The 16,931-nt window shown below is 33.0% G+C and overlaps 1 protein-coding gene across 1 annotated transcript; it reads left to right on the forward strand.

Moving 5' to 3' along the window:
- The first annotated feature begins 204 nt into the window (after window positions 1–204).
- On the forward strand, window positions 205–16,547 carry LOC126855836 (solute carrier organic anion transporter family member 5A1). Its single transcript, XM_050603838.1, is given in 15 exon segments — window positions 205–535; window positions 7,433–7,638; window positions 7,640–7,924; window positions 8,777–8,830; window positions 9,195–9,300; window positions 9,893–10,109; window positions 10,239–10,382; window positions 10,582–10,797; window positions 10,901–11,005; window positions 11,102–11,335; window positions 11,484–12,026; window positions 12,121–12,310; window positions 12,392–12,580; window positions 12,671–12,822; window positions 12,901–16,547. Coding segments are annotated over 14 exon segments (2,853 nt in total). The 5' UTR covers window positions 205–535; window positions 7,433–7,513; the 3' UTR covers window positions 13,194–16,547.
- Window positions 16,548–16,931: the final 384 nt, after the last annotated feature.

A 16,931-nucleotide genomic window follows, 5' to 3' on the forward strand; every position in this document is an offset into this window, starting at 1 on the left:
ATTTGTATAATTCGCAAATTATCGCAAAAACTTAGTTTCTTATCTTGTCTAGTTATTTAGTTAATTAGTTCTCCGATAAAAATATTAAGATAAAAAAAAGTACGATGACTTCTACATTTTTTCACATTTGAGTGTCGCGCGTCACGATAACGGCGCCACCCTTTCGCGCAAGACAGTACCGTGGAGCGCGCATGCGCGAGTTGCTCGATGGTCGGGGGCAAAAACACAGCTGGTCTATGATCCTCGAAGCGAGCTGACGGTCGGAACGACTATCAATGTGATTTCCGCGAATTTCTACCGATCTGTCCGGACCTGGCCGGAGCTGGCCGGAGCTGGCAACACGAATCGCGTGTCGGGGAAACCCACGAAAAAAAAAAAAATACGTCGATCGCGACTATCGCGTGTAAGTGAACAGTGTGCGAGTGTGCCTGTTTAATGCGATGTAGTCTGGAGAACAACGCGGATCGGCACACGAGGATTTTTCGCTTTGGCCCTGGATAAACAAAAGAGCACCCCGTCTCGACGCGTTCTTTCCGTAAGTATTCCGCATCTCCCGCGCTTAAATCGGATCCATTCTTGGACGAGAGATCACCCTTTCTAACCTTCGATCGGATCCACGAACGAAGATTTAGGTCGCGTGACACAAGATCCCGTTTTACCGAGTCTACCTCCGAGATCTTGGCTCGCAACCGCGGCGTCGCGGCCGCGATGCGTCATGATGTCGAGAACGCGGGGATTGAAAGGACGCGCGTGATAACTTACTCTTAGAAAAAATGTCCATCGAATTTTTCGCGTCGCATATACGATCGTAATGCGCGTGGAAGAACATCGATTCTCAGACTATACCCTTTAACCTCATGTTTTTCGAGCTGCTCCTCACAAAACACCACTCTGTTCCGCGAGCTTATCTCGAGCGTTTCGCGAAATACGATATGCTGGATCTCTCCCCTTTAGTTGGAATATAGTTGAACAGAGTATCAAGTTTAATTTCTCCGAAGCTTACTTTTTTTATTTTTATTTTTATTTTTTATGGAAAAGCTATTGTCAATGCGATTCGCTTAATTTTGTACGACATAATCCGATAATAATTCGCGAATCGCTACTTTATAAACTAAAGAAAAGGACACATTGTACATCGTAAAAAATCGAATATTCCACGTACATATATACATACATAAATACATACGTAATGGAGGTTATGTACATATATATATATATATATATATATACACACACATAAAACTATCTGTATATATGTTATACTATTGCAATAAGTGAAAGAATTTAAATACGCGTAATTATGCTTAAAAATGTACGATGAAATCAAGAATATTTTTTGAACGAGATATATTTTTTGCGAAAATTTAGAATGTAAATTTTTTTATACTTTCTCTCTTATGGAATTGTTTTCTTTTCAGACGATTATGTACTTTATTGAATTATGTACTTTATTGAATAAATCGATAAAACGATCACGTTTGTGTTTCCAAACAAATCGATAAGACTTCGATAATTATCGAAAATTTATTAAGAAAAACTTGTCTTCAAAATAATAATATATTAATATCATGTATTATGAATTACATCGTGCTGTATGTAAAGTTGATGTAACCGCTCCGACTTTTAATTATTATGCCAATTAACATAATTGGCGCACGTAGGCATCCATTAAGCTAGGAAATGTAGAAATAAAATATTCTCTTTTATTGCAACGTATATTTACGTGACAGTAAATTAAAAGAAATTAATTATCAGTTTTCTGAATATTATCTGACAAATTATATATATATATATATATATATATATATATATATATATATATGATATAATTATATAATTATATAGACTGTCAAAGCTATATATATATATATATATATATATATATATATATATATATATATATAATTCTTCCCGGAAACAATCGCATTTTTTTATAGACCGCGATTTAAAATTGATATTATTCGGGAAGGGGGAGAGGGGGGATTATTACGTTCACGAGTGATCCCTCTTGATTTTGTAACTCGCCTTGGAAAGTTTCGATCATTGCCATTAAAATTGAAAGTCACGTATATCGCTATGCGTTTCTTGAGTAGTCATTTCATTATCGCGACAGTTACGTAATGCGTTTCTCGTAGACGAATGCGAAGCGAGTGTTTCTTAAGGCGGAAAAATTTGGCATATTTGTTCAACTGGTCTGTTTCGGACTGCCTTCAAGAAATAATATGTCGTTTTTCCGAAGCGCGGCGATGTTGGAATCGTACAATATCGCGACGAAAATCACCCCGTTTGAAATAACACTTCAAACAATGAGAGAGATTCTATCTCGCGATAAAGTTTGCAATGAAGGAAAAAAAAAAAAAAGAACGGTATAACATATTTGAAACAATGACGCAAGGTTCGCATGGAATGAAATGATGCACGAATCTCTCTCGTATATCTGACCTCAAGATATTAAAACGCGCGAGTCTCTTGATTATGTCAAATGATATTTTTTCGAGGTTTTCTCTACGACAACAGATAAGTCTCATCGAATTTTACGTACATCGTAGTAATAAATTTCTTTATCGATCAAACTGAATATTAATATTTATATTAATGCTGAAACGGCATTTCAGACTTTTGACACTTTTTACGCACGTGCAAGCTTGCGATAATTGACAATCTCCTAATATAAAATGAGGCTATATATTTGTTTGTAACTTTCTCTTACATTTCATAATTTCTCACATTATGCAAACTATTCGAAAATGAATCTTCCATTCGTTAGATCGGTTAGATTCATTTTTGTTAGGGCTTTCTTCTCGGCGTGTGATCTTTTGCGTGCGTATATATAAGCGAGAACCCACACGTTGCGGGGATCTTTATTTGGGTCCTGGTTACAAAGTATGTTTAACTGACATTTCGTGAAGAGATTAATAAGGATTTCGATTCTTATTAGTTGTCGTGCAATTTTTATTTCTCATCAAGTTTGATTTATAGATGAAGCAATTTTATATAATATTCTAAGAGTGTGCATGCGAAATTTCATATAAACGTGACGTATCGGTTCGTAGCTAGTTTTGCCTGGCACCATCACGATCAGAAATTAGCGCTATAATATTGTGCGAAGAACTTTCTGGATACCATCCAATATCATTAAGACTTCTTAATAAAGCGCATATATGAAAAGGATGAGCAGAGACAGGAATGTTACCTTGGAACGTTGAAGCTGAAAAATTGCTTCTTGATTAGTGCCTGATGACATAACAAGAGTATAGGAAAATAAATATTATACAATAAAGAACTTTTGAAACTCGTGCACAATTAAATTTTGTTTGTTTTTTCAAATATCAAAAGCAGGAAAACGTGGAATTTCAGCGATTCAAATCGCCTCGCTTGTGACACGTGTCGTTAATAAAGCGATAAAATTTTTTTTATTCGAAATGTAATAAAACTTTTGTAAGATGAAGAATGTATTAGTCATTGTTATAGCAATGATACTTATATAACTCATCGAATCATAATGTCGCATTCTATTTTTCTGCATTGCAGTATATATTTATATTGTTACCTGATTCCAGCGCCAAAACTTTACCAGAATACAATAGTACGGTAGTGCTTTCGCCTGCATAGATATATATATATATAATTACACATTCATCGATGTTTGCTTTATACAAGGTGAGCCCAAACGTTTCAACCAGACTTTGAGATTTTATAGAAAAAATTTTTAATCAAATAACCAGCAAGTTTTATATTGCATAAAAGCTCAAAATATCGAATAGATGATAACACTATGGACCTTTCACTTATTATAATACATACATACACAAATCTGTATGCTTTTTTTAATCAATAAATATTCCATCATCAGCTGATTAGATGTCACATCATTAAATGTCACTGTGTTAAGTTTCAAGCTTAAAATAGTTACATGAAAAAAAAGCACAAAATAAGTACATGAAAAAAGAAAAGTTCATCTTTTTTGAAATGTAGGGCATACTAAGCTCTGATCTGACTGAGCTGTACCTAGATTCTCGCTTTTGCATTCGACAAATAATCCGCTGTCACGAAGGTAGGCGTTGTATAATGGAATTGAAATTTCACGCGATTCACATATAGCATCGCGTATTGAGGCGTAATTCAATAATCCAAAATATATGTCCTATAACTCGTTCTTTTATAAATAGAAATAAATAGAAATAACATATACAACGATATTCTTTTCGAAAATACTTGCGTTTTTTAAAATTAGCGGTTTACTTTTTTCGTTCAACTACATCGAGCATGTTGAAATCGATAAAAGGGGAATGACGTATCGGTGAGAAATCAAAATATCGCCCTGCAGTATCATGCGGCTCCTACAAATGTAAAGGTAGAACCTGGGTGACCTAGTGGCCGAGCTATCGCGAGGAACTCCAAGACCTTCCAGCACGCGAGGGAGCGTTTAATCTGCGCGCGAGGATAGATGGATTCCTCGACAGTTTAGGCCGTATCACCCACTAGGATAGAGTCGACTTGGTCGTATGTAAGCCTAGCTTACAGGGTTCGATCGATTCGTGCGAATGAGGCACCCCGCATACCGCAACATTCATTTCCGCACCTATACACTCGCAATGAAGCCGCTAATTTAATGATTCGCTCTTATCGTCGGTTATTAGCTATATTTTCGATTAATTAAAATGAAAACGATAAAAGTATTTCTTTCACGAGCAAACGAACTCGCGATCTTCGTATATGATATTTAATGTGCGAATTTATAGTAAATATTTTTTACACAAATTTTTTAATATGTCAAAAGATAGCTTTAAAACGGAAAAATTCAATAACGCGTAAACTTAGAAAATCAAGGATTTTCCGATGATATGATACGATGAGTCGGCAGAAGTGGGCAGAAATGACGAAACGAGCTGTCTGAAATGAATAAACGATCAAAAATCTTCGTATAACGGTACGTGCTCTAGTTCATTGCTCCTTGGTGTCTGGCAATTCTGGTGCACGGCAATTCGGTGTGCTGGAATTTGCGATCGTAATGAGTTATTCGGCTGTAGGCGTGTTAGGATTGTTGATTTTCACGTTCAGATTCAAATCCGATGGAGATAATTTAATCTCAAATGTTTTCGATTGAGTGCGAAAAAAAAAATACAAGATTAATTTCTTAATTGCATTAAGCACATTAAAGTGCAAATTCAGCACGTGTTCATTCGCGATCGATAATCGGGTTTTACTTTATCAGAACCTCTTCCGAAGGCGGAACATTCCGTGCGTGACAAACACTTTGCAATATGTGTATTTATATTTTGTTATGTGCTAGAGATTACGTTATCTCGCACGGATGTCACTAATGTCAAGATATCCTATAAAGATAATTAATTATTAAAATAATAGATAACGAATGGAAAAAAATTAAACCTAATTTACTTGTAACTGATGAATATGTTTGTAATCGTAATAATAATTTATTCTATGGAACGATTATATATATATATATATATATATATAATTTATTATATATATTAAAAAAGATAATTTATCATCTAATTAAATTTTAAACAATTATATCTTAATATTTGTTTTATCAATTGGCAATTTATAGCTTAACTCTTTCAAAAGTAATCTGAATGTAAATTGAAAAATTAAATATTTATAAATGTTTTAAGCAATATTTAATTAATCCACGTATGTGATACGTGTTTGCATATTTTCTTTGTTTATGTAAACGAGCTTTTCCAATTTTTCGAAAATAAAAAAATAATAGAAACAATCAATTGGAGAATCTTTGATGAATGGTCTCACATGCATCATAGAAATGCACGATGAAAGATCAATTTGTTGCTTAGATAAGAGATCGATTCGTATTACCGTAAATCTCTCACTGCACATAACTGTTGTAAACAACTCGCTGTCCACGTGTAGACAAATCGGCGCGATCTTATGGTATTGACAGTATCCCTGACTTTGAATTTGTCGATCTATACTATCAGGCCATATACTCCCTTCAATTTTTCATCGGAATGAAATCAAGGACGCACGCGATCGATAATCTAAAAAAAACATAAGAGAGGAACGCGCGCGGGAGTTTGCACGCTTGCTTACTTTGCGACGAACCGTAGGAATGTGATTATCGTCAAAAATTAATCGATGCAGACTTGCAGTTTAATCATCGAATGAATTTTTATGGGACAAATACTCAATATATCATCGCAGTAAGAGATATAATGTATATATAATTTGTAGATATATACATACACACACATATCTAGGATGTCACAAGACATAAATGACATTTGACATCTCAGAAAACCTTTAATTTATACGCCAAAGAGACTATTTTTTGCCTTGGAAAATAAATAAATGAATAAGTAAATTCCAGCATCACTTCTATTTTTTTTCTTCGTAAAATTAATATAAAAGGGATGTTGGAATTTACTTATTTATTTATTTTCCAACGCGAAAAATAATCTCTTTGGGAGGTAAAAAAAGTAATCTACACGAATGGAGGATAAAACGAAAAAGAAACATAAAGCAACATTCATTGAGAAAGAGCAAATAAACGTAGAAAAAAAAATTTATAGAACTTAATATTTATACTTGTTTGATATATGCAATTGAACTTACCATAGATTGCGTGTGTAAACTCCTGGATCTGATTTGAACTCGCTGATTTGAATCAGCGATATACTGGCCTTTTGTTTTTACTTAATGGCTGGTGTCTGACCTCTTTTTATACGAACTTTTTTTAGGGAGCTGATTAGAAAAATTCGGCCATTTCTATGTAAATTGAAGGAAAAACACATGTGAATATTACAGACTCAGGAATTCATTATTAGAGGTAAATTAAATCTCAAAGCAGCTGTTGACACAAAAAAATATGATAGATTATTTTATAAAAAAATGAAAAAAAAAATAAACACGTATTTCTTCTTTTCCAGGATTATTAATCTTAATTTTTTAATATAAATTTATTATGTGATTTGTACGTGGAATTATCGATATAAAGTTACTGAAACGTCAGTAGTATCAAAATAAACAATTTTTTTTTTAAATATAACACAGTAATTCGTTTGATCGGTCCAACATATACACAATAAATATATATCACATTTAATCATAATAACTACTTATTCTAGTTAATTTTATTCTGTAAAGATGATATCGAGCGTTGCCGAACGGCCCTGACCTTTACGGAAGTCAGTTCGTTGAACCGTTGTATCTTGAGATGTCAATTGATGGTACGACTTTATAAAGCATAGTCGGCTCTTAACAATGAGTCAACTTTTTTATCTCTTCGTATCTCTTTATCAGTTCAAGAACGTGTCGACGGATCCAACAAAAGAAAGAGCAAAACCATATGCTATTGACTCTGCACCTATACATATATAATATATATATATATATATATGTATATATATAAATTATGTTATTAATATAAATAATGAATTTTTTGTTACAGCCAACACAAACAATGTCACAGTTAAGCTAAGTAATAATCAACATAAAGATCGCGAAAGAAGAGGAGATAGATGAGAGAAAAATGGCGTCCACCAGCGGGCACAAGAGAAACGGCTCCAGCTCGAGCATGTTTGCGCACAAACGCACGGAATCGGGGGGTGGTTTCGTCGGTTACAAGCGTACCGAGGGTGGTCACAGACGTGCCGAGTATATCCAGTGCCTTTGGCCACAAACGATCCGAGAGTGGCCATAAGAGGAACGAGAGCAGCAGCGGTGTTTTCGGTCACAGGAGATCCGAATCCGGCAGCAATTATCACGCCGGTCATCGACGTAACGAAAGCATGTACGCGATGACGGGTCTCTATGCGGAAAGCGTCGGCACTGGTGCCGACGATAATGCGGATCCGCTGCAGGCGACCAACGGCAGATTAACCCACGACACCGTCATAAGATGTCACAGTAGAAATCCAAGTTCCGGCCTTGTGGATCATAGGTGAGCGGGAAACGGCAGTGCCCGAATTCTTTAAAGCGATGATTACCGCTGAATCAGGCTGCTACCAACGCACGATTCTCAATGACGTTACCTTTTAGACTTCTCGTCTTTTTTGTATCTTTCTTTATCTTAATAGATAATTCGTTAAAAAAGAAAACATTATTATTGTTTCTCTGATCTTATACTTACTCTTGATTAATTAACGTGATATGCGATACTCAAACGATATTTCTTCACTTTTGTTAAGAGCTCTAAAGTATCATTCAATGTCTTACGAAGCTGAATCTGTATGTATTATTTTGCACTATTGTGCTTTCAATTCACTGAGGCTTTAGGAAATGATAGCAATGCACACACGGCTGTAAATGCGATGAAATTGCAATTATGTGATCGCGAGAAACAGCTCAAATGGAAAGTGAAAGCACGTGATGACCATGACATATTTTACGTCAAGTAGATTTAGACGGATCACTTTTTTTTTTGCGACAACACATACTCTCATTGCTCTACCGTTCATTTTATGCAGTGGGTTTCATCGGAGAAAGCCTCTAAGAATTTGTTAAACAAGTATGTCGAAAATTCTTCTTCGTCGCGCGCCAATATAGCTGATGAATGTCATAACGTCAGGATACTTTAAACTTTCACCGCCCAAAAAGATTGCAATAACGCGTCCATTCCAATGCTTTGCGTAATTTAGATGAAGATGTAGCGCGCTTTATATTATACTTGTCCCACAGACGATTTAACTCTGTCTGTGTTATCACAGTTAGCGTCTCAACAGATATTCCTACACGCCGCTCCATTACAACGCAATGTATTCATGCTTTTTCTCCTGTTCCTATTATTTTTCAGAGATTTTATCATCAAATGTCACAGCAGAAATCCAAGTGCTTCTATGGTGGACAGGTAAAGTTAATATCATTATTCATTCTTACACATCCAATTCAATACATACTGTGTTTTGCATAATTATCGTCATCTATTCTTAGCACGCGATAACGCTTGTTTCAGAAAAAATTATAATTATGCATATTAAGTAAACAAGAATAACTATTTTTGTTTTGCAACTTATCATTATTTGCATAGAATGGAATGCATTTGCATTATAATTTTCTCTCGTTTCATTTACGTCACGTGTGTATGACTTGGTCATAATTTCGAGTTTTCTTCTAAACTTAGCGTTTTTTTTTTTATCGCTCGTAATTACCGATTCTTCCCTATTTTTACGACGTTTATTCGTTCATTGTTTGATCCTCTTGAATGAATGCAGGACGGAGAAGGAGAGGGCTCAAACTCCGCCGTTTAATCCGGATTCCAAGGACTGTGGAATTCTAAATTGTAGGCCGGCCTTCATTCAAAGATTTGCCGGAATAAAGGTATGCAAATACTTCTTACAGTTATCTGAAAAAAAAAGTGTACGTTACGGAAATGTAACAAAACATTCAAGAAACGATAAAACAGAGCTTAGAAATAATATATTACTTTATAAGCAATCTCTTTCTCTCTCTTGACACGAGATCATGTCAGGAACATTGTCACACTTAAACGGTGAGTGTCGTTTCAGTTTACGTTGTATCTACACGCGGATGTACAAAGCAGGCCTTGTGTGACTCATACGATCGCGCTCGAAAGTATACACAAGATTATTAAAACTGTACACAAGAGACTTGATTGTAACATATTTTTGATACGTTAACACTTTGCATAAATAAATTGCGCACGTGGCACTTGATTTGAAATACGAAGATGTTTACAGTTGTCGCAACAATGTCGAAATCGGGCATCTATGATACTGTGATCAAACTGTATACATGATAAGAATGTAGAGACTCCTCTCACAAAAATTACGTCATCTTAAAATATGTCTATGCGCAAATATGTATTTTCCGCATGTAATTTCCAAGTATTATATGACACATGCTTGAAAATTAGTATTGCTTATCCGCTTTATCTACATGATGATTTCAGGTATTCGTATTTCTCCTGTCGTTCCTTGTTACGTTGCAACAAGCACTTAGCTCAGGTTACATCAATTCTGTGATAACAACCATAGAGAAGAGATTTGAGATCCCGTCCAGCCTTTCGGGCCTCATTGCAAGCTCTTATGAAATCGGCAACGTTATCACTGTCATCTTTGTCAGTTATCTCGGCAGTCGCAGACACATACCTGTATGGATAGCAATCGGTATAATCTTGATTTTACTTAAAAATAGACCGACTATTTTTATCTTTCTAACGCGGTTCTCATACATTACAATTACAAATTTAATAATACTAACTAGATATTATCTAATTTTATTGGCTTGTGGTTTAGGTGCAGTGATAATGGGATTAGGATCGATGATCTTTATGGTGCCACATTTCACAGCAGAACCCTATTTAACGACAACCGCAAATCATTCCAATTCAGATAATATCTGTCGCGGCGTATCATTACGTGAACAAGATATGGGTTTGGGTAAATATTTTTACATTTCATTCATTTTTTGTGAACTTGTAAAAATTAGTATTAGTTTTTATATAATAAAAGATATATATACATACATCTTATATATTTTTTATGAACATACATCTCATTATCAAAAGTAAAAAGTAAAAAGTATTACAAGAAAAAAAAATTTAATTTAAGATTTACCTATTTGGAAATTTATCTACAGGTCGACTTTCATCAGGGTTATCTTCACCTCCCTTAGCACCACACAATAATTTAAGAGGTGATAATTGTATACAGGGTTCTCCGTCTACAGCCGGACCTGTTACGCTATTTGTACTTGCTCAGTTACTATTAGGATGTGGAGGCTCTCCTTTATTTACTCTTGGTACTACTTATATAGATGATCATGTGAGACCGGAAAGTGCATCTTTATATATTGGTGAGACTTTTGTTCGATCGTTTGTGGATCTTTTAATCTTTTATATTACATAAATGCGGGTATGAATAAATAATAATTTGAAATTTTTATTTTATGTCTTCAGGTTGTATGTATAGTATGGCGGCCTTTGGACCAGTTTTAGGTTTTCTTCTTGGAGCGTATCTTTTGTCTTTCCATATGGACTCGTTTTCAAAAATTATAAGTATTGGTAAGAAAAATATTTGTCTTGATATATTCGATTTGTATATTATATATATATTTTTTTTATATTTGCCTCAATTTATATATAATGTAAATTAAACAGATCCTGGAGATCACAGATGGGTTGGTATGTGGTGGGGCGGATTCCTACTTTGCGGGTTGCTCCTTATTTTAGTAGCCATACCTTTCTTCAGTTTTCCTAAAACTCTACAACGCGAGAAGGAAAAGATACGAATTATAGAAAAAAATAAGGCATTATCGCAAAAAGAAAAAGAGCAAACAAAAGAACCTAAAAAGGAGAAAGTAGACGATAGCGGTTATGGAAAGGACGTTAAAGGTAATTTATTGTTATTTGAATGTTCTCAATATTTGAAAGTTTATTAATAAACTTGTATTAATTTGTATAAATTTGTATTAATGCGATATTATTTTGGACATGAGGAATTAGAGTTAAGAGATCTTTAATTTTATTTTTCTTACAACAGATATTCCACGAAGTATGTGGAGACTTGTTTGCAATCCAGTCTATGTTGTAACATGTTTGGGAGCATGCATGGAATTGGTGATTGTATCTGGTTTTGTAGTATTCCTACCCAAGTATCTCGAAACACAATTCAGCTTAGGGAAGAGTCAAGCCAGCATCTTTACAGGCTCTGTCGCTATACCAGGCGCCTGTATCGGAATTTTTTTTGGCGGATGTATGCTCAAACGTTTAGAATTAAGGCCAAAGGGCGCAGTGCAATTTGTTCTTGTCTCAAATATAATTTGCCTAGTATGTTACGGTCTGCTATTTTTCCTCGGCTGCGAGAACGTAAAAATGGCTGGGACCACTATTCCGTACTTTAATAGTAGCACGAAGGGTCCTGAACCCTTTCAAGTAAATCTTACTGCCGCATGCAACTTTGGTTGTGAATGCCGTATGACGGATGTCGAACCGGTTTGCGGAAATAATGGTCTGACATATTTTAGTCCATGTCATGCAGGTTGCACTGCCTTTAGTTCCAAATCGAATTTTACAAATTGCGCATGTAAGTTTTCTCATATATCGATGCGATACTCTCAAATAATTATCTCCAAGTATGTATTGAAAGTTTTTTGTCTTTTTTTCTTTTTGTCTTTTAGGTATACATGGTAATCTGACTATGTTACCTCCGGCTGCTCCAGAATTTGCGGAAGTGACCGTTGTGCCTGTAGCAACTGCAGGTCCTTGTACTTCACCATGTAGAACTATATTTCCATTTTTGATTCTTTTATTTTTTATGACATTTATCGTTGCCGTGACCCAAATGCCTCTGCTCATGATAGTATTACGGTAAGTAGTATTTTTACACCATAAATGCAATTTTTTTGTATACTATACATTTTTTTTTATATACTATTGGTTATTTCATAGATCCGTTTCTGAAGAAGAAAGATCTTTTGCTTTGGGTATGCAGTTTGTAATTTTTCGATTATTTGGCTATATACCGGCACCGATACTATTTGGTAACTTGATTGATTCCACATGCTTGCTATGGAAGAGCACTTGTGGAGAAAAGGGAGGTCGATGCTTACTCTATGATATTGAACAATTTAGATACAGGTTATATTTTTTTTTAATATGTATACATAATAATTTTTAGATATTTATTTTTATTTTTCTGCAAATACTCATTGAATATGATGATTTTAGATATGTCGGCCTATGTGCTGGGATAAAAATTTTAGCTTTGGCCCTATTCTTGATTGATTGGTGGCTTGTAAGGAGAAGGAGACAAATGGAAGATCAGCCACCATCTTTCACTGTCAACGAGTTTGTAGGATCAATCATCAGTCTAGATAAATGTGAGTAAATAATTAGAATAATATATTTTATAGTTATTATTGTACAATACGATAATAATGTATGATATCATTACGCAGTATTTGAAGAAAAACCACATCAGAATTTAGGGGATGGTGATGCGACTTTACCAAGTTCTGAGATTGCAACACCATCTTCTATTTCATCGCCTACAGAACCTACAAAGTCAACGAATCTCGAGGAAACAGGGTCGTCGAATCAAACGCAAGATTCAACTGAGACGACAAACCGCTCAAAAAATATGGAAGTTGAAGTTCCCGATACAAGGCAAGCACCACTTGCCATACAAGAACCAGATGTTGAGATCAAACCTTCAATTGGTATGACAGAAAATCGCAACTGCGATGTTTAATGTTTATTTTATATTAGAAATTATAAAAATAAATATATCAAATTGGTGATATGTATAAATTTGTGACAAATTAAATTTGTTTTTTATTAGCTAATGGATTTTGTCTGAATAATACAAACTTACATATCCACATCTACATTATTTATCTCTTGTATGTTAAAAAGCGCGAAAATACAATATTAAGAAAAAAACAAAAGTTTATATATAATATTAAAATATGTTAAAAAATGTAAAAATAATAAATTAAATTGAATTTTTTTTTTCTTTTTATATAAAGCTATAATTTATTATTTAAGGTAATTTGTCACAAATTTAACTATTTGAACTGGTTATTTTTAGGAAATATAATATCACTAGAGGATGAGTTTTTACAACAATGGTGTGTGTGTGTGGATGTATGTGTGTATGTTAATAAATAGATACATATAACGCATAAATGTAGCGTTTAAAACGTACAATCTCGAAATTATATTATTCATTGCACATTTAGATTAATATTGTTGCTACATGTATCGTTCATGAGAGAATAGATATGCAAAGAGATGAGACGGATAAATTTCTATTGTGTTGTCCGTAAGAAATCGTGTAAAGTAAGCCTTGCATCATTGCAAGAAAAGGCCAACGTAACGACGTAATTGTAAATACGAAAAATCCTGCCTTATAAAAATACAAGACTATAGACAAATGTATATTTAAAAATAATGAATTAAGTATCACACACAAAACTAACGATCTATATAATATCACTAGTGCAGAGCAAAAATTACAATTTATTTTATAACTAGAGTTAGGTTTCTTGAAACCAATAGTCAATTTAGCGTAGTGAAATAAATAACGAAGATTAGTGTAATGAATAACCTCTGTTGTTGAACAACACATTGATTTGTATTTTCTATTTTTCTGTAGATAGATGCAATCGTAAAATCGCAAATTAAGTTGCATATGATCTCTTATCTACCATTTTCTTTTACTCTTCTTTTTCAACTTAATCAATTTTTTTATGTAATCTTTAAATAGAATTTTATAAAGTATGTTTCCAGAGGAAGGAGGGAGGGAAATAGACACATACATAAATCATATATATTATGCACAATATAAACGATGCTTTCAAGCAACGAAGATGATATTCTTATTTGCATATTGTGGCTCGGTAAATCAAAGATTATAACTGGGATTAATATTACTGCTTTGTTTTGAATAATTCTGGCTTTACACAGAAAGCTCACTCTGTACGGGGAGTCTATTTGCTTCGTACCTGACAATCTCTCTTGAATCAATTTCGATATATACGAAAAGAAACTATATAAAATTACTCAGGAATGAAATTCTGTAGAGAATAAGGACACATTTTTAATTTAACTCAATAAAATAAAGAATTCATAAATACGAGATATATACCAAGGATGCAAAGAAAAATGAGATTATAGTATAAAAGAAATATAAATGTTGTTTCGTGCATAGTGGGATTCTGTAACATATGAGATGAAATATTTTAGAGTACTGAGCCCTAAATAAATCATGTTAAAACGATTTAATTGTAATTGCTTTTTGTACATATGTTTGCTGATTAATTGGGATACTTCATTATATGCTATTCGCTTTGATGATAAACACAGTCAATAGTTGTGCTTCTCTGTAGAAGGATAAGTTTATGCAATTTTCTCATTTTATGCTTGACTCATCACTGTCAATTTTTCAAATAGTAATGCACATTATATTTTAGAAGCAATTTTCAGATTTAATGTGAACTTCATCAAAGTTGACCGTTCGTATCAGTTTAACGACAGCGATGATCTCCGCACGCACGCGTGACTGCGTGTGCGTGTATGTATGTGTGTATGCGTGTATGTAGTATATAAATATTTTATATATATATATATGCATATATATATATATATATATATATATATATATATATATTATAAAATATATAATATATATTATATTAATTAAACACTTATATATATCTACTTTGTGATATAAACTTCTTCCGAACGGTAATCTTTGAAGAAGACTGTAGAGAATAATACCAAGTGCTGTGAATAGAGGAAAAAAATACACATATTAAATCAAATTTAATTCAATTAATATGCCGAAAGGGATTAGCATCAGATCTTATCCCAAGGAACTATACTATAAATAGCTAATGATTTATATTTAGAAAATTTGAAAGAAAAATTACATCACAACATAATCTTATTTGTAAGGTTGCCATGATAAAGCGATATTTCTACGCGTATGAAATAAGAAAGATGACATGGGGCGTGTAATCAATTTTAAAGAATATATCGATTCGCGTATAATCTATAATTTACGCATAATTTATATTTATAGACTTATTACAATATTACACACTTAAATACTTTTGTAAGAATTTTCCTCCCCCTTACATTGATGTTTTTAGTTAATGATGCGACACCAATAATTTTCCTATAATTACTGAATTTTTGACTGTCTTACCACAGTTTCAATTTTTGTAATTATTTTTTCTTCAGCCACTCGATCAACGTTAGTTTTACCATATTGTATTGCTATTATTATTACCGTTATTATCACACTATTATATTATTATTAATATTACAAATACTATGATTATTACATACTACCATTATTGCTATGATACTATTGCACTATATTCTTAATTTTACAAACTTTTTTTTTTATTTAACCCTTTTTTTATTACAATCAGTAAGATTCCTGCATGAAACATTCCGAAGCGACGGTAAATAAAATAAATCATTTTATAAAGATATATCTCTGCGCGCGCGCAAGTATGTGTGTGTGCACGCCTGTGCTTAACAATGAATGATTAACAAGTGAATGATCGAATATTTACTAAAGTTTGTAGTATGTACACATACATACATACATTCAATTAAAAAACTGTTATGTACATATGATTATAACTATAATGTAAGCTGCTTATATAGATAATGTATTTTTTGTAGGGACCATAATATATGAGCGAAGTATATAATGTTATGATTAGTATTAATGATACAAACTAATAATTAATTCTCTGTCACATTTATGTGAAAGCAATACGCGATTAGTCGAGATACAGTAATGAAGAATAAGAGAAAGATCAAGGTCATGAAAATAAATATTATTTACACTTCTCCTTGATAAATCACCTTCGATTATTATACTTGTAATGAATTAATACGGTTTTTATTAAATATTGATTGTAAAGCGATATAGGATACATGGCGAGGAATATTAAAAGTAAAAAGAATATAAACAGTGCGAAACGTTTAAACATTTAAATCCAGAGAATTCCTTTTTGCTTTAAAACATAGAAATGAAAATATCGCAAATTGGGATTTGCCTTAAAATAGAAAGATTAAATAATTCTCTCTCTCTTTTCTCTTTGTATCTCCTTCCCGCTCCTCTTTCTTTATATTATACACACATAGATTTATATATAAAGAGAAAATTATAGTAATTTAATCATATATATACCAAAGTTTTCCAATTGGTATACATAGGTATTTTTCATAAAAAAATTTAGTAAAAGCGCGCTTGATACTATTTAATAGAAATTTTTATAATGTAATTCTAGTGTCAGAGAAATTTGAAAGATGTATATAAAAGCGATATCATTGTATAAGCGAGATTTACAGCTCGTTTTAAATTTTTTCTTCTTGTAAAAAAAATGGAAACAAGATTTTTTCTAAAATATATTATTTAAACGAAATGGCTCATACAAGACGGGAAAAGCGATAATCGATTGAGTCT

The sequence above is a fragment of the Cataglyphis hispanica genome, chromosome 17 (genome assembly GCF_021464435.1).
Source record: "Cataglyphis hispanica isolate Lineage 1 chromosome 17, ULB_Chis1_1.0, whole genome shotgun sequence".
NCBI classification, from domain to species: Eukaryota; Metazoa; Arthropoda; class Insecta; order Hymenoptera; family Formicidae; genus Cataglyphis; species Cataglyphis hispanica.